Source organism: Anomaloglossus baeobatrachus, chromosome 4 (genome assembly GCF_048569485.1).
Source record: "Anomaloglossus baeobatrachus isolate aAnoBae1 chromosome 4, aAnoBae1.hap1, whole genome shotgun sequence".
In the NCBI taxonomy this organism is placed as follows: Eukaryota; Metazoa; Chordata; class Amphibia; order Anura; family Aromobatidae; genus Anomaloglossus; species Anomaloglossus baeobatrachus.
Genome location: NC_134356.1, coordinates 225783265 through 225805816, shown reverse-complemented (window position 1 = coordinate 225805816; position 22552 = coordinate 225783265). Strand labels below are relative to the sequence as shown.

At 50.6% G+C, this 22552-nt stretch overlaps 1 protein-coding gene across 1 annotated transcript in view; it reads left to right on the top strand.

The window, feature by feature from the left end:
* Window positions 1-22552, top strand: part of SYCP3 (synaptonemal complex protein 3) — a 172722-nt gene that overhangs the window by 49932 nt on the left and 100238 nt on the right. The window contains exon 4 of the mRNA XM_075344707.1: window positions 815-849. Coding sequence (XP_075200822.1) covers window positions 815-849 — 35 coding nt within the window. The remainder of the gene's footprint in view (window positions 1-814; window positions 850-22552) is intronic.

Here is a 22552-nt window from a genome sequence, read left to right as displayed (position 1 = left end):
ATCTATGTTAATGTATTGCATTGCACATCTGACCTTTCACACCTATGGATTAGAATGGGTGATGTACAGGTATTTTGTTTGGTGCCATCATGTTTATTGCTGCTGCAGTCACACTGCCTTGTTTTTATGGGTGTTGGGGTATTTTTAAATGTATCTCAGCCATTTTCTGTGTGGGGATTTTTTCGTAGACAATTTTGTTAAATAAAATGATTTGTATGGTGTTTGATTATGGACTAAGTTATTAATGTCTGGTTTATCGAAAGTATTTTTCTATACTATTTGGGATAACCACAGGATATGCTATGAATCTATAGTAAATGTGACCTCTATTTATCTTCAAAACAGGGCTCCACTGTGTGCTGCTGACACTGGATAGGTGGTCGTAATGTTACTAAAAATGAATGGGAATTACAGGGAATTTGTCAAGAGGTTTTTGTTACTTCAACTGAGAGTAGCATGATGTAGGGAAAGAGACTCAGAATCCAGTGATGTATCACTTAGATTACTGGGCGGAGTAAAGAATAGCACAGAGGGTAATAAATGACACATCATTGCACTCTGTGTATCAGCTTCTATCTCCTGTTGTCTTTAGATAACATAGCAAAAACCTGCTGACAGATTCCCTTTAAAGGCCACCTCTCCACTGTCAGCAGACAAGCATCAGGGTATCGTTCTCAAGTTAGACTTGGTCCCATTTGTAGATATACCATAAATGTAGAGATGTGAATACCCTTTTAAGAGTTGATTATACATAAATTTAAAGAGAAGAAAAGTCTCCAAAAATCTCTATCCTTAAACTATTTTCTTTTTGTAGTGGAGAAGTTCAGAATATGCTGGAAAGATTTGGAGGCAAGTTTACTAATTTTTCTCTCTACTATTCATTCCATTTCCTTGTTAGAACCTTTTTTTGAAAAAATATAGCACAGCAGCCACGTCACATTTTTTGTGAACCTGAAAAAAAAAATATTCATACTCTCGGGCTTACAAAGTTGCCACTTTACCACATTCTGCATGCTACCATGTATATTGCAATTTTGACCCAATGTAAATGTCACAATTTTTTTCATATGGCAAAATGGAAATAAATACAGTTCTAGGAACAGTGCCTAAAAACGCAGCTGTGATCACAATAAAACCAGTGGCAGCATTAGGCTAGAGTCACACAAGCATATAACTCGCACAAGTGCAATGTGAGAAAATATCTCGAATTGCACTCGGATCCATGTAAGACAATGCTGCAGCTCAGATCTGTGAGTTTTTCCTCAGCTCTAATCAGACTGAGGAAAAAATCTCAGCATGCTGCGATTTTCTGCCTGTCTCTCATCACTCGCACCCATACAAGTGCAGAGTGATGTACGCATAGGCTGACAATAGAGGAGATGAAGAGATTAATCTCTCCCTTTCCTCCGCACCTGTGATCCTGTGACACCCCTGGACTATCAGGTCGTCACAGGGTACTGCACAGGCTGCCCTTCCGTGCAGTATTCCACCTCTCTCTTGGTTCTGGGTCCCTAACTAAATGGTGTTGCCTCCAACAGCAAATCAAATCCTAGCTACAGCCTGCACCACACCCACCTGACACACCAGTGGACGGCATGAGTGGAATAGAGTCGCCCACCTGGGGGGTCAGGGAGGGGAGGTGAGGAGTGTAGTCAGTAGAGGAGTGTGTAGTGAGAGGTGAAAGTGAGAGGATGTCGGGAGCGGGGCTCCTGGAGTAACTGTCTAGGTTGCAGACGGTGGTCTGGGCCTAGAGGAGTCGGACCCCCGGTCGCAGGGGATCGTGGCAAGGTGCCTGGACCTGTCGAGGAAAACAGCCGGCAGTCTAGCACTATCACCGGTCCGGGACCGAATGCACAGCGGGGTACACGGACCCTAGGTCGGGGAGTAGCTTCAGGCCAACTGATAATTCACCTGAGGAGAACGGAGCCTTTATGATTCGTTCACAACCGCTCCAGAATCGGGGCATTAGGGCAACGGGGGGATAGGACTTTCCAACCAAAAACAGTCCAGAAAATCCCAAGCGTGAGCCCTGAGAGAAAGCTCCCATACTTAGCCATAGTAGGGAGCGGGGCCCGGCTAATTCCATGCTACCGAGCCATTAAGTCGAAGTAAAACTAAGTGCCAGGAGGCAGGTCACGGACCACCAGGCAGCACTATTAGGGGCGGGACCCGGACGAGCTCCCCTCAGCGGCAGCGGTACCCACAGGCTTGGTTTACCTGGTTGTCAGTGTCTGCTTAATGAACTGAGTGAGTACGAGAGTGACCCCTGCATCCCACGGCACCCCCCTCACCGAGTCCCGGGCATTCCCCTACCCATGGAGGGTGACAACACCTCGCTGCCCCACTTCATCACCCCGGGTACTCCCAGCGGCAGCGGCGGTACTCCCCAAATTACCGTACACCATGGGTGGCGTCACAAATTGTACATCAACTCCCCTGTAAATACCCCCTTCATTTGAGTTTCCACACGACCCCCGGGTCCGGAGACCCTTGAGCCACAGCGAACCCGGACCCCAGCAGCTCGGCTGTGACACGTGGGCTTCACAATCTGATCTTAAATGGCTTAAATTTAGCTCAAAATTAACATTACCAAGTAGTACTAAGCCAAGAAGAAAATTTGTCTGGGAGGCTGTATAGAGGCCTACAGCAATGTTAAAGGAGCTGCAGACATTTCTGGCAAGTAATGCATGTGAGAACAAACTCCCGTATTCTTTATATGTCTGGCCTGTTGGGTAGGGTGGCAAGAGAGAAGTCTCTTACAAAGAAAAACATCCATGCTCCTTATGTTTTGCCAAAAGTTATATCAAGTTTACCAAAAGCATATTTGATATTGTGTTATGGTCTAGAAAGACTGAGGTTGATCCTTTTTGTTCATAATTCCAAAAGGTATGTTTGGTTCAAAGTTAAAGGGGTGGTTCACCCATTTTTTTTTTCCCCCAATGATTCTCACTTACCATTATATGCATCTTCTGCATTGGCTTCTGTTTCCATTTCTGGCACTGAGCGGCGCTATCCTGCACGCTCAGTGCCAGTCACATGACCCCCTGGAGCTGTGGCCGCCGGCATCCTCTGACGTCCCGGCATTTCCGGGCTCTCAAACTGGACGGGTACGTCACAGGATGCCGGCGCCACTCACAGTGATTGACTGGGCTGTGGGCGGTGACTACCTGACGTCACAGCTTAGCATCGAGGGGAGGAGCCGGAGGATGCCAGTGTGTGGAGCGGTGAAGGCAGAGCGCGCGCTACCAGCATTCAGCTGTGGGAGGTACGGGGCGCCAGTGTGGAGTACAGGGGGGGTTTCTCCAACTGAAATCCCCCCTGTCACGCAAGTATGTGATCACACTGTCCACCCGCCCGCTCTGCTCAGCTGTCAGGAGAGCGGGCGGTGTCGGCAGTCTGATCATATACTCCCACCAGCAGCACAGGTGACCGGACGCGGAGTGAGTGTGTGTGTGTATGTCATACTCACCTGTCTGCAGGGTCCGGGTGCCATGCTTGCTTCCAGCCCCTGTCCCGGTCCCGCCGCTTCGGCTGTGTGCAGTCTCCCCGGGGCACGCACGAAGCTTGCAGGACCTGGCCGTGGATCACCTGATGCAGTCACCTGACGCATCAGCTGATCGTAGTCTCGCCGGCTTTTTCGTGTCCGGCCGGCTATCAGCTGATCCTGCTGTCAGGGGACTTCATCAGCTGATTACCGGCCGCTCCTGCAGCGATGGGACAGGATCATACTCCTGTCCAATCGATCGCTCCAGGAGCTGCCGGTAATCACCACAGCACATAAGTGAGTATTTTTTTTTTTCTACTGATGCATCAGCTGATTGTATAATCTGCTTTTATACAATCAGCTGATGTGTGATGGGCTTCAGGCACTTGATCCTGACACATCATCTGATCGCTTTGCCTTCCAGCAAACCGATCAGATGATATTGGATCCGGATTGGACGGCGCGGGACCCTAACCCAGGATTACTGCGGAGGGGGGTTTATTTCAATAAAGATGGAGTCACTAATTGTGTTGTGTTTTATTTCTAATAAAAATCTTTTTGTGTGTTGTGTTTTTTTTTTTATCATTACTAGAAATTCATGGTGGCCATGTCTAATATTGGCGTGACACCATGAATTTCGGGCTTAGGGCTAGCTGATAATATACAGCTAGCCCTAACTCCATTATTACCCGACTAGCCACCCGGCTTCAGGGCAGCTGGAAGAGTTGGATACAGCGCCAGAAGATGGCGCTTCTATGAAAGCGCCATTTTCTGGGGTGGCTGCGGACTGCAATTCGCAGTGGGGGTGCCCAGAAAGCATGGGCACCCTGCACTGTGGATTCCAATCCCCAGCTGCCTAGTTGTACCCGGCTGGACACCAAAATTAGGCGAAGCTCACGTCATTTTTTTTTTAAATTATTTCATGAAATTCATGAAATAATTAAAAAAAAAAGGGCTTCTCTATATTTTTGGTTCCCAGCCGGGTACAAATAGGCAGCTGGGGGTTGGGGGCAGCCCGTACCTGCCTGCTGTACCCGGCTAGCATACAAAATATGGCGAAGCCCACGTCATTTTTTTTTTCTCTTTTTTAACAAAAAACTGCATACAGTCCGGGATGGAGTATGCTGAGCCTTGTAGTTCTGCAGCTGCTGTCTGCTCTCCTGCATACACTAGTGAATGGAGGATGCTGAGCCTTGTAGTTCTGCAGCTGCTGTCTGCTCTCATGCATACACTAGTGAAGTTATGTACTAGTAAAACAACTCCCATGTCAGGAGCCAAAATTGGGAAAGATTTGTTTTGCCGAATCCATTGCAGGGTTAATGGTGTTCTCAGATTTTACAGAGGACCTCAATGTTAGCCTGTGTGGATGACGTAGGACGCATTAAGCACCCAGGCTTCAGAAGAAGGAGGACAAAGATGGCCAAAAGAGGAGGCGCTGCACCCGGAGAATGGAGACGGTCATCTGACCAGTCTGCATCGCCCCTTAGGTAAGTATTATAAAGTCATGTTTATGTTCTACACAGTGGCCTGGGCTCTTATATACAGTATGTTAGAATGCTGTATATAAGAGCCCACTGGTGGTGGCCGCAGCTTATAGTCACCAAATCTGGTGACAGGTTCCCTTTAAGTGCCCGGCTCCTGGTCTTATACTCACCTTACAGCGTCTTCATCTTCCATCAGTGGTTTTCTGTAGTTTGTGACCTGCCAGCTTCGCTAATGTATCATGGAGTAATCTGGAGGTCACAACTCAATACAAGTCTATGAGACCCTCGTTCTGGCATTCATAGAGTTAGATTGAGAGCTTGTGACGTAATTTCTAACTTCCAGACGTGATTGTCACAAGATAGCGCTGCGGGACCGGAGTATCGCCGATAAAATACACAACAGGGGTTTTAAGCGCCACTCGCGTGCTGAAATAAAACACTGGAGCGGTGCTTTAAGTAAAGGCTGTAAAGCGGTAGACAACCCCTTTTACGTTTGGCCGGTTGCTAATTTCTACTGAAAATTAGCCATTTGCCAGAATTCAGAGATTAGCATCAGAGTCCTGATAGCCATAAAGACCTAAAAATCAAGGTGAAGGTGAAGGTGGGACTCACCTGGTGCAGGTCCATGTGGAAACGGATCTGTAAATGTATAAAGCATTGCGATGAAAACAAAGGAACGGCTTTCCTGTAAGGATTGCCTGTCAGCTGGTGCTAAGGCTGCTTTCACACATCCGGTTTTTGCTGTGCGGCACAATACGGCGCTTTGCAGAAAAAACGCAACCTTTTTTTTTTTGCCGCCGGTTGAGTTTTTTTCTGCATAGACTTGCATTAGCGCCGTATTGGGCCGCATGGCCTTGCGTTGCGTCCGTTTTTTGCCGGATGCGGCATATTTAGCCCATGATGGAACGTTGCCTGGCACTTTTTTTGTGCGGCGAAAAAAACGCATCACGCTGGATCCGGCGATATTTACAATGCAAGCCTATGGACGCCGGATGCGTTTTTTTGCACTGCGGATGCTCAGTATCAAGCCGCATCCGTCAAAAAACGGACGGGCCGCATGGAAAAACTTATGCAACGGATCTGTTTTTTTCGCCGCATCCGTTGCATAGGTTTTCGAGCCGCACTGCAAAACCGGATGTGTGAAAGCAGCCTAAGACGTCTACTACTTCCAGACCGTGACCATATAGTGTGGTGAGGACTGAAAGCAATTACTACTCTGAGGCTGGACCAGAGCGCAGCAGGCAGACGCTGACCCCCTTCTCTGCTCCAATCATGCTCTGACCTGATTGTATATCATCAAGGCTGGAGCTTTCCATCCGGTGGCCATTCACAGAAATGTTCAGATATCAGCAGGCGAGAGAAAAGAACACAAGGTCCGGAAGCAGAAGCAGATACATATAGCGGAGCACTGCGGGAATTTGTGATTTGGCACATTGCTACACCAACACCAAGATTGGTACTTCTCTAGGGAGGTGGTATGGTCATAGTAAAGGCCGCTTTACATGCTGCGACATCGCATGTCGCTAGGGATAGCACCCACCCCCATCGTTCGTGCGTCACAGGCAAATCGCTGCCTGTAGCGAACAATATCGCAGGAACGCGTCACACGAACTTACCTTCCTAACGACGTCGCTGTGGATGGCGAACAACGTCCTTTCTAAGGGGGCGGTTCGTGCGGCGTCACACGGCAGCCGTCCAATAGAAGCGGAGGGGCAAAGAGCAGCCGCATGAAAGTCACGCCCACCTCGTTACCAGAGGACGCAGGGACGGTGTTGTTCGTCGGTCCCGGGGTGTCACACGTAGCGATGGAACGACAGGAACGACGAACAACCAAATGAGCAACGATATTTGGAAAATGAACGACCTGTCAACAATCAATCAATGATTTGGTGAGTATTTGGGATCGTTAGCGGTCGCTTGTAAGTGTCACACGCAACGACGTTGCTAACGAGGCCGGATGTGCGTCACAAATTCCGTGACCCCAGTGATATCTCGTTAGTGATGTCGCTGCGTGTAAAGCGGCCTTAAGTCAGGGCTCCTACAGAGGTGTATATATAGGTGGTGGTGATCAGAATAGAAAAGGCACACAAAGAAAAAGGGAATGATGGGCACACCGGGCTGTATGTAGGGTGTTCTGTGTACACGAGCCTAAGGGTATGTGCCCATGATCAGGGTTCAGGGCGCTGAAGTCTCTCACTTGTGTTCTCCCTACGGAGGACACAGGCGAATGCGCGATAAACAACTGACATGCTGCAGTCTGGAAAGATGCACCGCAGATCAGGGTTTGCTGCGGAAAAAACAAGCACAGCGGGCACAGGATTTCTAGAAATCCCTCCACTGTGCTTGTACTGTACAATGCAGCGTTTTGGACACAGCTGAAGAATGCCGCATCCAAAACGCTGCAAACACTGATCGTGGGCACGCACCAGCAGACATTCAACTTCTCCCACACAAATGAAAAGCAGAAACCTTGTAGCACCTGCACTTATTGGAAGATAACCCATAAATATCGCTACTATCCGTCATGAGGTCATTTAAGTGGCCGTTGGATCATTCGGCCAAAAGCAATCATTCTGGATTCCCCCATACATAGTAACACTTAGACAGGCCAACATGCCGAATACTATTTTTTTTCTCCCACATGTTACATTGTGGGCAGATCCAGCAAGTTTTGACAACTTTAATGTTTTTGGGGACCTTCGCTAATAGTATACAAACACTGAACAATAAAAAATAAATCTTTATTTTTATATAGCGCTAACATATTCCGCAGCGCTTTACATACATCAGGAACACTGTCCCCATTGGGGCTCACAATCTAAATTCCCTATCTGTATGTTTTTTGGAACAATCCTCTACTGACCACTTCTATAATCCAGCATCAAATACAGCTGACCGGGGCCACATGAAATATTCTACATTACTGGACATTTTAAGAACTGGACTTCCTTCACCAAAAAAAATAAAAAATTGCTAGTATTGATCTGTTCACATCGTATTTGATGAGGATTTTCAGTGGGAATGTGATGGCTTAGGCTGCTTTCATACATCCGGTTTTTGCAGTGTGGCTCAAAAACCTATGCAACGGATGCGGCGAAAAAAACGGATCTGTTGCATACGTTTTTCCATGCGGCCTGTCCGTTTGACGGATGTGGCTTGATACTGAGCATGCGCAAAGCACAAAAAAAAACGCATTCGGCCGTCGGATGCAGTTTTTGCCGCAGGACGCCGCATCTGGCGTCCATAGGCTTGCATTGTAAATCGCGCCGGATCTAGCGTCATGCGTTTTTTTCGCCGCACAAAAAAAAACGTGCCAGGCAACGTTCCATCCGACCGCCGCATGGGCTCAATATGCCGCATTCGGCAAAAAATGAACGCAACGCAAGGCCATGCGGCACAATACGGCGCTAATGTAAGTCTATGCGGAGAAAAACGCAACTGGCGGCAAAAAAAAAGGTTGCGTTTTTTCTGCAAAGGGCCGTATTGTGCCGCTCAGCAAAAAACTGATGTGTTTTCAGCTTTAGCAGATACCAGACTACGGCCATGTTCCAGTAAGTTTTTTCCAGCAGGTGTCTGCACTAAAATACCCCATAGTTATCGGCTTCAGAGGATTTTGCGTTGTTGGGAGAGGAGAGGGTGTTATTAAAAATATGCAATTTGCATACATGCAATCACGTGGTCACTTCACTTTAGCGGTCCACGCTCTATCAAAATGTAGTTTGTGGCCAGATATAGTGTATTCATAATGTGGATGAAACTTAGAAAAAAGCAGACTTGCAGTAGCATAACAGGTTCATTACTGTAACGTCAAATACTCACTTGGTGTATTGTGAGTGCTGTGAGGACAGACAAGTACGTAGTCAAATGAAGTGACTATTGGCTTGTCCAGCATTTCTCTGTTTTCCTTTGTCTGTTTTAGTTTTGGGGTATTCCCATCACCAAGATCCTATCTCAATATGTATGAGGTGTTATAATAATAATATTAGCAAATATATGCAATTTGAAACGTAGTATACATCTCATGATTAGCCATGTATCTTACCTGATGTGGAAGTGATTAACTCTAAGGTATCCATGGTTACAACCAATCATATAGTGAAAGTTGATACTGTTCGTTGCCATTGATGCCTAGGCCGTTGGAATGCCCCTGCCCATGAGGTAAGTGACATGGCTTATCACGAGAGCTACACTACATTTATAATGCGATATATTTGCTAATATTCTTATTATTACATCTACTACATAGTAGTAGTGGATCTTGGACATGGGAATACCCCTTTAACTGTTAATAATGTTATCTGTTTAATAATTTTTTTTTTTTAGTTGACATTGATTAAAACAGTTAATATTTTCATACACAGGTATAATTAAAAAGTCCAGTCAAGTACATATCATATTTTTCATTTATTTTATGCAGCAGAAATCACAGAGTGGTGCAGTTAGTGACATGTATCATCCGGTCACCTGCACAACAAGTCCCAGAGTGGAGGCAGTGACATGTAGCATCCGGTCAACTGCACAACAAGTCCCTGAGTGGAGACAGTGACATGCTCTGCTCTGACACATAGTGTGCTGCATGTCACTATCTGTCTCCACTCTGGGACTTGTTGTGCAGGTGACCGGATGATGCATGGCACTATCTGTCTCCACTGTGGGACTTGTGCAGGTGACCAGATGATACATGTCAATAACTGCCCCACTCTGAGACTTGTTCAGGTGAGAGTGTATACAGTTGGAACAATGCAGCAGAAGTCACTGAGTGGAGACAGTTAGTGACATGTATCATCCGTTCACCTGCACAACAAGTCACTGAGTGGAGACAGTGACATGCTCTGCTCTGACACATAGTGTGCTGCATGTCACTATCTGTCTCCCCTCTGGGACTTGTTGTGCAGGTGACCGGATGCTACATGTCACTAACTGTATCCACTCTGGGACTTGTGCAGGTGACCGGATGCTAAATGTCACTATCTGTCTCCACTCTGTGATTTCTGCTGCATAGTACCAACTGTATACACTCTCACCTGCAGAACAAGTACCACAGTGGAGACAGTTAGTGACATGTAGCATCCGTTCACCTGCACAACAAGTCCCAGAGTGGATACAGTGACATGCAGCACACTATGTGTCAGGGCACAGCATGTCACCAACTTGCTCTGCTCTGTCGTGCTGCATGTCACGTTTTTGCTGCGATTTGGTGCGTTTTCTTTGTCGCTCCATTGGGAGACCCAGACAATTGGGTGTATAGCTTCTGCCTCCGGAGGCCACACAAAGTATTACACTTAAAAGTGTAAAGCCCCTCCCCTTCTGCCTATACACCCCCCCGTGCATCATGGGCTCCTCAGTTTTTATGCTTTGTGCGAAGGAGGCTGACATCCACGCATAGCTCCACATCTTAGTCAGCAGCAGCTGCTGGACTATGTCGGATGGAAGAAAAGAGGGCCCATAACAGGGCCCCCAGCATGCTCCCTTCTCACCCCACTCTGGTCGGCGGTGTTGTTAAGGTTGAGGTACCCATTGCGGGTACATAGGCAGGAGCCACATGCTGTTTTCCTTCCCCATCCCTTAAGGGCTCTGGGTGAAGTGGGATCCTAATCGGTCTCCAGGCACGGGGACCGTGCTCCCTCCGCAGCCCCTGGGGAATCTGCTGGACAGGAGCCGGGTATCGTCAGGGACAAGGCCCCTGCTACTGTGAGGTACTCTGTGTCCCCTTGGGGGACCGCGCATGGAGCGCTTGTGCCATACATGCTGCAGCACTTGCTGGGTGTGTTAGTGCGCCGGGGACTACCGCACCGACCGCGCTTATTTTGCCGGCCGCGCTTATAACTTTAGTCCCCGGCTTTTCCGGCCTAGTATCGCATATTCCCGCCCCCAGGCCTGCCAGTCAGGGGAAGAGCAAGACGCTGCACAGGACGTCAGCGCTGAGGGCTGGAGCATACTTTGTATCCTCCTCCCCCCTCACTCAGCACAGTGGGGCAACCAGATTCCCGCACTTTCTAGGGCACGCCCACGGCCCCCTCCTCCCCACAGAACGCCGGCAGCCATTCCTGTCAGCACTTCTGACGCTGGAGAGGAGAGACAACACGGCTCTGGGAGGCCCAGGCAGGGAATCTGGTGATCACACAACCGCTTTGAGCGGTCGGTAAGCAGCACCTGAGGTGCTGGCCCCACTGAGTGCCGAAGTGTACATATATATATATATGCTTATATGCTATACATTTACACTGTACGGTCGCACTGTTGATTTTTGGCTATATACCCTCCTGGATTGTACTCAGAGGAGACAACAGCATGTCGTCCGCAAAAAGCAAGGGTGCCAAAGCACAGGCTTACTTTGCAACCTGTACCTCATGTGCGGCTATACTACCGGCAGGTTCCACCGACCCTCATTGTGTGCAATGCTCGGCCCTGTGGCACTTACTCAGCCGGAGCCTCTGCTACTGGCGGCCCAGGTGGAACCACCTGATACCACTGTCCAGGTGACAGGGACGGAGTTTGCAGTATTTGCTGACAAACTGTCTGAGAGTATGGATAAATGGTCTGCTAAGATACTAGAAGCCTTGCAGTCCAGGCCGGTAACACAGGCCCCGGGCACTGTTGAATCATTGACCCCAGGCCCCCTCAGTTGGAGCAGCAAAGTGCTCCTGGGGTGACCCATAGGTCCCAGGGTGAGGTCTCTGACACGGACCGCAGTCCCAGACCGGCCTAAGCGGGCTCGCTGGGAAATTCCCTCGACTTCATCACACTGTTCAGGGTCTCAGCAGGAGGACTCTCTGGATGATGAAGCGGAGGTAGCAGATCAGGATTCTGATCCTGAGGCCGCTCTCAACCTAGATACACCTGAAGGTGACGCCATAGTGAATGACCTTATAGCGACCATCAATCAGGTGTTGGATATTTCTCCCCCAGCTCCTCCAATTGAGGAGTCAGCTTCTCAGCAGGAGAAATTCCGTTTCAGGTTTCCCGAGCGTACAATGAGTACGTTTCTGGATCACTCTGACTTCAGAGAGGCAGTCCAGAAACACCGAGCTTGTCCAGATAAGCGTTTTTCCAAGCGCCTTAAGGATACACGTTATCCCTTCCCCCCTGACGTTGTCAAGGGCTGGGCTCAGTGTCCCAAGGTGGATCCTCCAGTCTCCAGACTGGCGGCTAGATCCATAGTTGTAGTGGAAGATGGGGCTTCACTCAAAGATGCCACTGACAGACAGATGGAGCTCTGGTTGAAATCCATCTATGAAGCTATCGGCGCGTCCTTTTCTCCGGCATTCGCAGCCGTATGGGCACTCCAAGCTATCTCAGCGTGTCATGCGCAGATTAATGCAGTCACACGTACGTCTGCTCCGCAAGTGGTGTCCTTAACCTCTCAGGCGTCGGCGTTTGCGTCCTACGCAATTAATGCTGTCCTGGACTCTGCGAGCCGTACGGCGGTAGCATCCGCCAATTCGGTGGCAGTCCGCAGGGCCATGTGGCTACGTGAATGGAAGGCAGACTCTGCTTCCAAAAAGTTCTTAACCGGTTTGCCATTTTCTGGCGACCGCCTGTTTGGTGAGCGATTGGATGAAATCATTAAACAATCCAAGGGAAAGGACTCATCCTTACCCCAGTCCAAACCAAACAGACCTCAACAACGGAAGGTACAATCGAGGTTTCGGTCCTTTCGGTCCGCGGGCAGGTCTCAATTCTCCTCGTCCAAAAGGCCTCAGAAGGATCAGAGGAACTCCGATTCATGGCGGTCTAAGTCACGTCCTAAAAAGACCGCCGGAGGAACCGCTCCCAAAGCGGCCTCCTCATGACTTTCGGCCTCCTCACACCGCATCCTCGGTCGGTGGCAGGCTTTCCCGCTTTTGCGACGCCTGGCTGCCACAGGTAAAAGACCGTTGGGTGAGAGACATTCTGTCTCACGGTTACAGGATAGAGTTCAGCTCTCGTCCTCCGACTCGATTCTTCAGAACATCTCCGCCCCCCGAGCGAGCCGATGCTCTTCTTCAGGTGGTGTGCACTCTGAAGGCAGAAGGAATGGTGATCCCTGTTCCTTTTCAGCAACAGGGTCACGGTTTTTACTCCAACTTGTTCGTGGTGCCGAAAAAGGACGGATCCTTCCGTCCTGTTCTGGACCTAAAACTGCTCAACAAACACGTAAAAACCAGGCGGTTCCGGATGGAATCGCTCCGCTCCGTCATCGCCTCAATGTCCCAAGGAGATTTCCTAGCATCAATCGACATCAAAGATGCTTATCTCCACGTACCGATTGCACCAGAGCATCAGCGCTTCCTGCGTTTCGCCATAGGGGACGAACACCTTCAGTTCGTGGCACTGCCTTTCGGCCTGGCGACAGCCCCACGGGTCTTCACCAAGGTCATGGCAACAGTAGTAGCAGTTCTGCACTCTCAGGGACACTCGGTGATCCCTTACTTAGACGATCTGCTTGTCAAGGCACCCTCTCAAGTGGCATGCCAACACAGCCTGAACATTGCTCTGGAGACTCTCCAGAGTTTCGGGTGGATCATCAATTTCCCAAAGTCAAATCTGACACCGGCCCAATCACTGACATATCTTGGCATGGAGTTTCATACTCTCTCAGCGATAGTGAAGCTTCCGCTGGACAAACAGCGTTCACTACAGACAGGGGTGCAATCTCTCCTTCAAGGTCAGTCACACCCCCTGAGGCGCCTCATGCACTTCCTAGGGAAGATGGTAGCAGCAATGGAGGCAGTTCCTTTTGCGCAGTTTCATCTGCGTCCACTTCAATGGGACATTCTCCGCAAATGGGACAGGAAGTCGACGTCCCTCGACAGGAACGTCTCCCGTTCTCGGGCAGCCAAGGCTTCCCTCCAGTGGTGGCTTCTTCCCACTTCTCTGTCGAAGGGGAAATCCTTCCTGCCCCCATCCTGGGCTGTGGTCACGACGGACGCGAGCCTGTCAGGGTGGGGAGCGGTCTTTCTCCACCACAGGGCTCAGGGTACTTGGACTCAGCCAGAGTCCTCCCTTCAGATCAATGTTCTGGAGATAAGGGCAGTGTATCTTGCCCTAAAGGCTTTCCAGCCGTGGCTGGAAGGCAAGCAGATCCGAATTCAGTCGGACAACTCCACAGCGGTGGCATACATCAACCACCAAGGCGGAACACGCAGTCGGCAAGCCTTCCAGGAAGTCCGGCGGATTCTGCTATGGGTGGAAGCCACAGCCTCCACCATATCCGCAGTTCACATCCCGGGCGTAGAAAACTGGGAAGCATTGCCCAGAGGGTTACGCAAGATCAGGTCCGACTGCCGCCGCGCTATCCTCGTCGCTCCAGACTTGCCGAGGAGGTCGTGGTACCCGGATCTGTGGCATCTCACGGTAGGCCAACCGTGGGCACTACCAGACCGACCAGACTTGCTGTCTCAAGGGCCGTTTTTCCATCTGAATTCTGCGGCCCTCAACCTGACTGTGTGGCCATTGAGTCCTGGATCCTAGCGTCTTCAGGGTTATCTCAAGAGGTCATTGCCACTATGAGACAGGCTAGGAAACCAACGTCCGCCAAGATCTACCACAGGACGTGGAGGATATTCTTATCTTGGTGCTCTGATCAGGGTTTTTCTCCCTGGCCATTTGCCTTGCCCACTTTTCTTTCCTTCCTTCAATCCGGATTGGAAAAAGGTTTGTCGCTCGGCTCCCTTAAGGGACAAGTCTCAGCGCTCTCTGTGTTTTTTCAGAAGCGCCTAGCCAGACTTCCACAGGTACGCACGTTCCTGCAGGGGGTTTGTCACATAGTCCCTCCTTACAAGCGGCCGTTAGAACCCTGGGATCTGAACAGGGTGCTGATGGCTCTTCAGAAACCACCTTTCGAGCCAATGAAGGATATTTCTCTCTCACGCCTTTCCCAGAAAGTGGTCTTCCTAGTAGCAGTCACATCACTTCGGAGAGTGTCTGAGCTAGCAGCGCTGTCATGCAAAGCCCCTTTCCTGGTGTTTCACCAGGACAAGGTGGTTCTGCGTCCGGTTCCGGAATTTCTCCCTAAGGTGGTATCCCCCTTTAATCTCAATCAGGATATCTCCTTACCCTCTTTTTGTCCTCATCCAGTTCACCAATGTGAAAGGGATTTGCACTTGTTAGATCTAGTGAGAGCACTCAGACTCTACATTTCTCGTACGGCGCCCCTGCGCCGCTCGGATGCACTCTTTGTCCTTGTCGCTGGCCAGCGTAAAGGGTCACAGGCTTCCAAATCAACCCTGGCTCGGTGGATCAAGGAACCAATTCTCGAAGCTTACCGATCTTCTGGGCTTCCGGTTCCCTCAGGGCTGAAGGCCCATTCTACCAGAGCCGTGGGTGCGTCCTGGGCATTGCGGCACCAGGCTACGGCTCAGCAGGTGTGTCAGGCAGCTACCTGGTCGAGCCTGCACACTTTCACGAAACACTATCAGGTGCATACCTATGCTTCGGCAGATGCCAGCCTAGGTAGGCGAGTCCTTCAGGCGGCGGTTGCCCACCTGTAGGAAGGGGCCGTTCTACGGCTCTATTACGAGGTTTTACTTTACCCACCCAGGGACTGCTTTTGGACGTCCCAATTGTCTGGGTCTCCCAATGGAGCGACAAAGAAGAAGGGAATTTTGTTTACTTACCGTAAATTCCTTTTCTTCTAGCTCCAATTGGGAGACCCAGCACCCGCCCCTGTTCCCTTCGGGCTGTTGTTATTTGTGTACACATGTTGTTCATGTTGAATGGTTTCAGTTCTCCGAAATTCCTTCGGATTGAATTTACTTTAAACCAATTTATAACTTTTCCTCCTTCTTGCTTTTGCACCAAAACTGAGGAGCCCGTGATGCACGGGGGGGGTGTATAGGCAGAAGGGGAGGGGCTTTACACTTTTAAGTGTAATACTTTGTGTGGCCTCCGGAGGCAGAAGCTATACACCCAATTGTCTGGGTCTCCCAATTGGAGCTAGAAGAAAAGGAATTTACGGTAAGTAAACAAAATTCCCTTCTTTTGCTGCGTTTTTGCTCACTGCGTTTTTAATCAGTGCACAATGCCATTAAAGATTGTTGATGAAAAAAAAAAAGGTCTGATGTCATTTCCTTATTCAAAATGTTCATTGTATGCATGAGAGCAGACAGCAGCTGCAGAACTACAAGGCTCAGCATCCTCCATTCACTAGTGTATGCAGGAGAGCAGACAGCAGCTGCAGAACTACAAGGCTCAGAATCCTCCATTCACTAGTGTATGCATGAGAGCAGACAGCAGCTGCAGAACTACAAGGCTCAGCATCCTCCATTCACTAGTGTATGCAGTAGAGCAGACAGCAGCTGTAGAACTACAAGGCTCAGCATCCTCCATTCACTAGTGTATGCAGGAGAGCAGACAGCAGCTGCAGAACTACAAGGCTCAGCATCCTCCATTCACTAGTGTATGCAGTAGAGCAGACAGCAGCTGCAGAACTACAAGGCTCAGCATCCTCCATTCACTAGTGTATGCAGGAGAGCAGACAGCAGCTGCAGGACTACAAGGCTCAGCATCCTCCATTCACTAGTGTATGCAGGAGAGCAGACAGAAGCTGCAGAACTACAAGACTCAGCATCCTCCATCCCGGACTGTATGCAGTTTTTTACCCAAAAAGAAACAAAAAATGACATGGGCTTCGCCATATTTTTGTATGCTAGCCGGGTACAGCAGGCAGGTACGGGCTGCCCCCAACCCCCAGCTGCCTATTTGTACCCGGCTGGGAACCAAAAATATAGAGAAGCCCTTTTTTTTTTTTAATTATTTCATGAATTTCATGAAATAATTTTAAAAAAAATGACGTGAGCTTCGCCTAATTTTGGTGTCCAGCCGGGTACAACTAGGCAGCTGGGGATTGGAATCCACAGTGAAGGGTGCCCAAGCTTTCTGGGCACCCCCACTGCGAATTGCAGTCCGCAGCCACCCCAGAAAATGGCGCTTTCATAGAAGCGCCATCTTCTGGCGCTCTATCCAACTCTTCCAGCTGCCCTGAAGCCGGGTGGCTAGCCGGGTAATAATGGAGTTAGGGCTAGCTGTATATTATCAGCTAGCCCTAAGCCCGAAATTCATGGTGTCACGCCAATATTAGACATGGCCACCATGAATTTCTAGTAATGATAAAAAAAAAAACACAACACAAAAAGATTTTTATTAGAAATAAAACACAACACAATTAGTGACTCCATCTTTATTGAAATAAACCCCCCTCCGCAGTAATCCTGGGTTAGGGTCCCGCGCCGTCCAATCCGGATCCAATATCATCTGATTGGTTTGCTGGAAGGCAAAGCGATCAGATGATGTGTCAGGATCAAGTGCCTGAAGCCCATCACACATCAGCTGATTGTATAAAAGCCGATTATACAATCAGCTGATGCATCAGTGCAAAAAAAAAAAAAAAAAATACTTACTCACTTATGTGCTGTGGTGATTACCGGCAGCTCCTGGAGCGATCGATTGGACAGGAGTATGATCCTGTCCCATCACTGCAGCAGCTGCCGGTAATCAGCTGATGAAGTCCCCTGACGGCAGGAGCAGCTGATAGCCGGCCGGACACGAAAAAGCCGGCGAGACTACGATCAGCTGATGCGTCAGGTGACTGCATCAGGTGATCCACCGCCAGGTCCTGCAAGCTTCGTGCGTGCCCCGGGGAGACTGCACACAGCCGAAGCGGCGGGACCGGGACAGGGGCTGGAAGCAAGCATGGCACCCGGACCCTGCAGACAGGTGAGTATGACATACACATACACACTCACTCACACACTGTATATATACACACACACTGTATATACACACACACACTGTATATACACACACACACTGTATATTCACACACACATACACTGTATATACGCGCGCACACACTTTCTTCCCCTGGCTGTGTAGAGTAGAGCTGCTGCTGTATCTGTGATTTCTCTCAGTGCACATCCACTGGGAAGAGGCAGGGAGGAGGGTTTGGGTGGGAGCAGAGTGGGTGTATTAGACACAATGGGTGTGTTAGATAAGCCAGACACCGCCCTAGAGCCACAAAGAATTCTGGGACTTGCAGGAACTGAACACAGGAAGTCAGAGGAGAGATTAACCCCATCAGAGCTGGAGCCAGCAATGACCGTGTGCTGCTAGTGCACAATGAAAGGTAATTTCTTCGGCGCTCCATTGGGAGACCCAGACGATTGGGTGTATAGCTACTGCCTCCGGAGGCCACACAAAGCATTACACTAAAAAGTGTAAGGCCCCTCCCCTTCTGGCTATACACCCCCCGTGGGATCACGGCTGCTCAGTTTTCAAGCTTTGTGCGAAGGAGGTCAGACATCCACGCATAGCTCCACTGTTTAGTCAGCAGTAGCTGCTGACTATATCGGATGGAAGAAAAGAGGGCCCATACTAAAGGGCCCCCAGCATGCTCCCTTCTCACCCCACTCTTGTTGGCGGTGTTTGTTAAGGTTGAGGTACCCATTGCGGGTACGGAGGCTGGAGCCCACATGCTGTTTTCCTTCTCCATCCCCCTGAGGGCTCTGGTGAAGTGGGATCTTACCGGCCTCCAGACTCTGAGGCCGGGCTCCATCCACAGACCCGGAGATCCTGCTGGATACGGAGCTGGGTACCGTCAGGGACAAGGCCCTGCAACATTCAGGTACTCTGTGTCCCCGTACAGACAGGCACAGACACACTCCAGCGTTGCTGGGTGTTCTAGTGCGCCGGGGACAGTGGCGCTGCGCGCCTGGGTTTTACTCACTGCAGCTTAGCTGAGTGAGTTTATGTGTGGGGAACTACCGCGCCGGCCGCCCTGCGGCGCGGCTGAGACTTGTGGTGCGCCGGGGACTTCGCGCCGACCGTGCTTTTACGACGGCAGCGCTGATAAATCTAGTCCCCGGCTTCTGCGGCCTAGTTACGTTCGTTCCCGTTCCCAGCCCTGTCAGTCAGGGAAGGGGAGAGACGCTGTACAATAGTCAGCGCCGAGGGCTAGAGTCTTATTTACATACTCCAGCCCTCTCACTGGGCACAGTGGGACGCCAGTTTCCCGCTCGTTGTCTGCACACGCCCACGGCCCGCCCCTCTTCACAGGACGCCGGCAGCCATTCCTGCACGCAGTCTGAGCTGGAGAACGGACATAGCCCTGGGAGACCCAGACAGGGGATTCTGGCGACCACACACCCGCTATTAAGCGGGCGGTAAGCAGCACCTAAGTGCTGACCCCACTAGTGCCACAGTGTTGTTTTTGTGTACTTTTGTTTGTACATATATATATATATATTGCACTGTACGGTCGCTTCTTGGCTTATACCCCTATATTGCTCTGAGGAGACAACAGCATGTCATCCGCAAAAAGCAAGGGTGCCAAGGCACGGGCTTCATATGCTGCCTGTACCGCATGTGGGGCTGATCTACCGGCAGGTTCCACTGACCCCCATTGTGTGCAATGTTCGGTCCCTGTGCCACTTCGTCAGCCGGAGTCTATGCTAGTAGTGGCCCAGGCAGAGACGCCTGTGAACCCTGTCCCGGTGACGGGGACAGAGTTTGCAGTTTTTGCTGATAAGATGTCTGTGACTATGACAAAAATTCTAGAAACCTTGCAGTCCAGGCCGGTCACTCAGACCATGGGCACTGCTGATTCAATGTTCCCCGGTCCCCCTCATTTGGAACTAATCCGTGCTCCAAGGGGGTCCCAGGCATCACAGGCTGAAGGCTCTGACTCGGACGACAGTCCCAGGCAGCCTAAGCGAGCTCGCTGGGAGAGACACTCGGCGTCATCACGCTGGTCAGGGTCTCAGCGAGAGGATTCTCTGTATGATGAGACAGAACTAGGGGATCAGGAGTCTAATCCTGAGACCGCTCTAAACCTGGATACCCCTGATGGTGACGCCATGGTGAATGATCTTATAGCGGCCATCAATAGACTGCTGGATATTTCTCCTCCAGCGGAGGAGGCAGCAGCACAGCAGGAGAAATTCCTTTTTAGGTATCCCAAACGTAAATTGAGCTCTTTTCTGGACCACGCGGACTTCAGAGAAGCAGTCCAGAAACACCATGCTTATCCAGATAAGCGTTTCTCCAAACGTCTTAAGGATACACGTTATCCCTTTCCCCCTGACGTGGTCAAACGCTGGACCCAGTGTCCAAAGGTGGACCCCCCAATCTCCAGGCTTGCGGCTAGATCCATAGTTGCAGTGGAAGATGGGGCTTCACTTAAAGATGCCAATGACAGACAGATGGACCTTTGGTTGAAATCTGTCTATGAAGCTATCGGCGCGTCGTTTGCTCCAGCATTCGCAGCCGTGTGGGCACTCCAAGCTATTTCAGCTGGTCTGGCGCAGGTGGACTCGATCATACGTCCATCAGTGCCGCAAGTGACGTCCTTGACCTCACAAATGTCTGCGTTTGCGACTTACGCTATCAATGCGGTCTTGGACTCTACCAGCCGTACGTCAATGGCGTCCGCCAACTCGGTGGTTTTACGCAGAGCCTTATGGTTAAAGGAATGGAAAGCAGATTCTGCTTCCAAAAAATGCTTAACCAGTTTGCCATTATCTCAAGACAGGCTGTTTGGTGAGCAATTGGCGGAAATCATTAAACAGTCCAAGGGTAAGGACTCTTCCTTACCCCAGCCCAGATCAAGCAAACCTCAGCAGTGGAAGGGACAGTCGAGGTTTCGGTCCTTTCGAGGTTCGGGCAGGACCCAATTCTCCTCGTCCAAAAGGACTCAGAAGGAGCAGAGGAGCTCAGATTCCTGGCGGACTCACTCACGTCCAAAGAAAGCAGCCGGAGGAACCACTTCCAAGCCGGCTGCCTCATGACTTTCGGCCTCCTCTCTCCGCATCCTCGGTCGGTGGCAGGCTCTCCCGCTTTTGCGGCATTTGGCTGCCACAGGTCAAAGACCGGTGGGTAGCAGACATTTTGTCTCACGGGTACCGGATAGAGTTCAGTTCTCGTCCTCCGCCTCGGTTCTTCAGAACTTCCCCACATCCCGACCGAGCCGATGCTCTTCTGCAAGCGGTGTGCTCTCTAAGGGCAGAGGGAGTGGTGATCCCTGTTCCTCTTCAGGAAAGAGGTCAGGGTTTTTACTCCAATCTATTTGTGGTGCCAAAAAAGGACGGCTCTTTCCGTCCTGTTCTGGACCTAAAACTGCTCAACAAGCACGTGAAAACCAGGCGGTTCCGGATGGAATCCCTCCGCTCCGTCATTGCCTCGATGTCTCAAGGAGATTTCCTAGCATCAATAGACATCAAAGATGCTTATCTCCACGTGCCGATTGCTCCAGAGCACCAGCGTTTTCTACGCTTCGTTATAGGAGACGAACACCTTCAGTTCGTAGCCCTGCCATTTGGTCTGGCGACAGCCCCACGGGTTTTCACCAAGGTCATGGCAGCAGTGGTAGCAGTCTTGCACTCTCAGGGACACTCGGTGATCCCTTACTTGGACGATCTACTTGTCAAGGCACCCTCTCAAGAGGCATGCCAACACAGCCTGAACGTTGCGCTGGAGACTCTCCAGACTTTCGGGTGGATCATCAACTTTTCAAAGTCAAATCTGTCACCGACCCAATCACTAACATATCTTGGCATGGAGTTTCATACTCTCTCAGCGACAGTGAAGCTTCCGATGGACAAGCAGCGTTCACTACAGACAGGGGTGCACTCTCTCCTTCAAGGCCAGTCGCACCCCTTAAGACGCCTCATGCACTTCCTGGGGAAGATGGTGGCAGCAATGGAGGCAGTCCCGTTTGCGCAGTTTCATCTGCGCCCACTTCAATGGGACATTCTCCGCCAATGGGACGGGAAGTCGACGTCCTTGGACAGGAAAGTCTCCCTTTCCCAGACGGCCAAGGACTCTCTTCAATGGTGGCTTCTTCCCACCTCATTATCACAAGGAAGGTCCTTCCTACCCCCATCCTGGGCGGTGGTCACGACAGACGCGAGTCTGTCAGGGTGGGGAGCAGTTTTTCTCCACCACAGGGCTCAGGGTACGTGGACTCAGCAGGAGTCCACCCTTCAGATCAATGTTCTGGAAATCAGGGCAGTGTATCTTCCCTACAAGCCTTTCAGCAGTGGCTGGAAGGAAAGCAGATCCGAATTCAGTCGGACAACTCCACAGCGGTGGCATACATCAACCACCAAGGCGGGACATGCAGTCGGCAAGCCTTCCAGGAAGTCCGGCGGATTCTGATGTGGGTGGAAGCCACGGCCTCCACCATATCCGCAGTTCACATCCCCGGCGTAGAAAACTGGGAAGCGGACTTCCTCAGTCGCCAGGGTATGGACGCAGGGGAATGGTCCCTTCACCCGGACGTGTTTCAGGAAATCTGTCGCCGCTGGGGAAGGCCGGACGTCGACCTAATGGCGTCCCGGCACAACAACAAGGTCCCAACTTTCATGGCACGGTCTCGCGATCACAGAGCTCTGGCGGCAGACGCCTTAGTGCAAGATTGGTCGCAGTTCCAACTGCCCTATGTGTTTCCCCCTCTGGCACTCTTGCCCAGAGTGCTACGCAAGATCAGGTCCGATTGCCGCCGCGTCCTGCTCGTCGCCCCAGACTGGCCGAGAAGGTCGTGGTATCCGGATCTGTGGCATCTCACGGTCGGCCGACCGTGGGCGCTACCAGACCGGCCAGACTTACT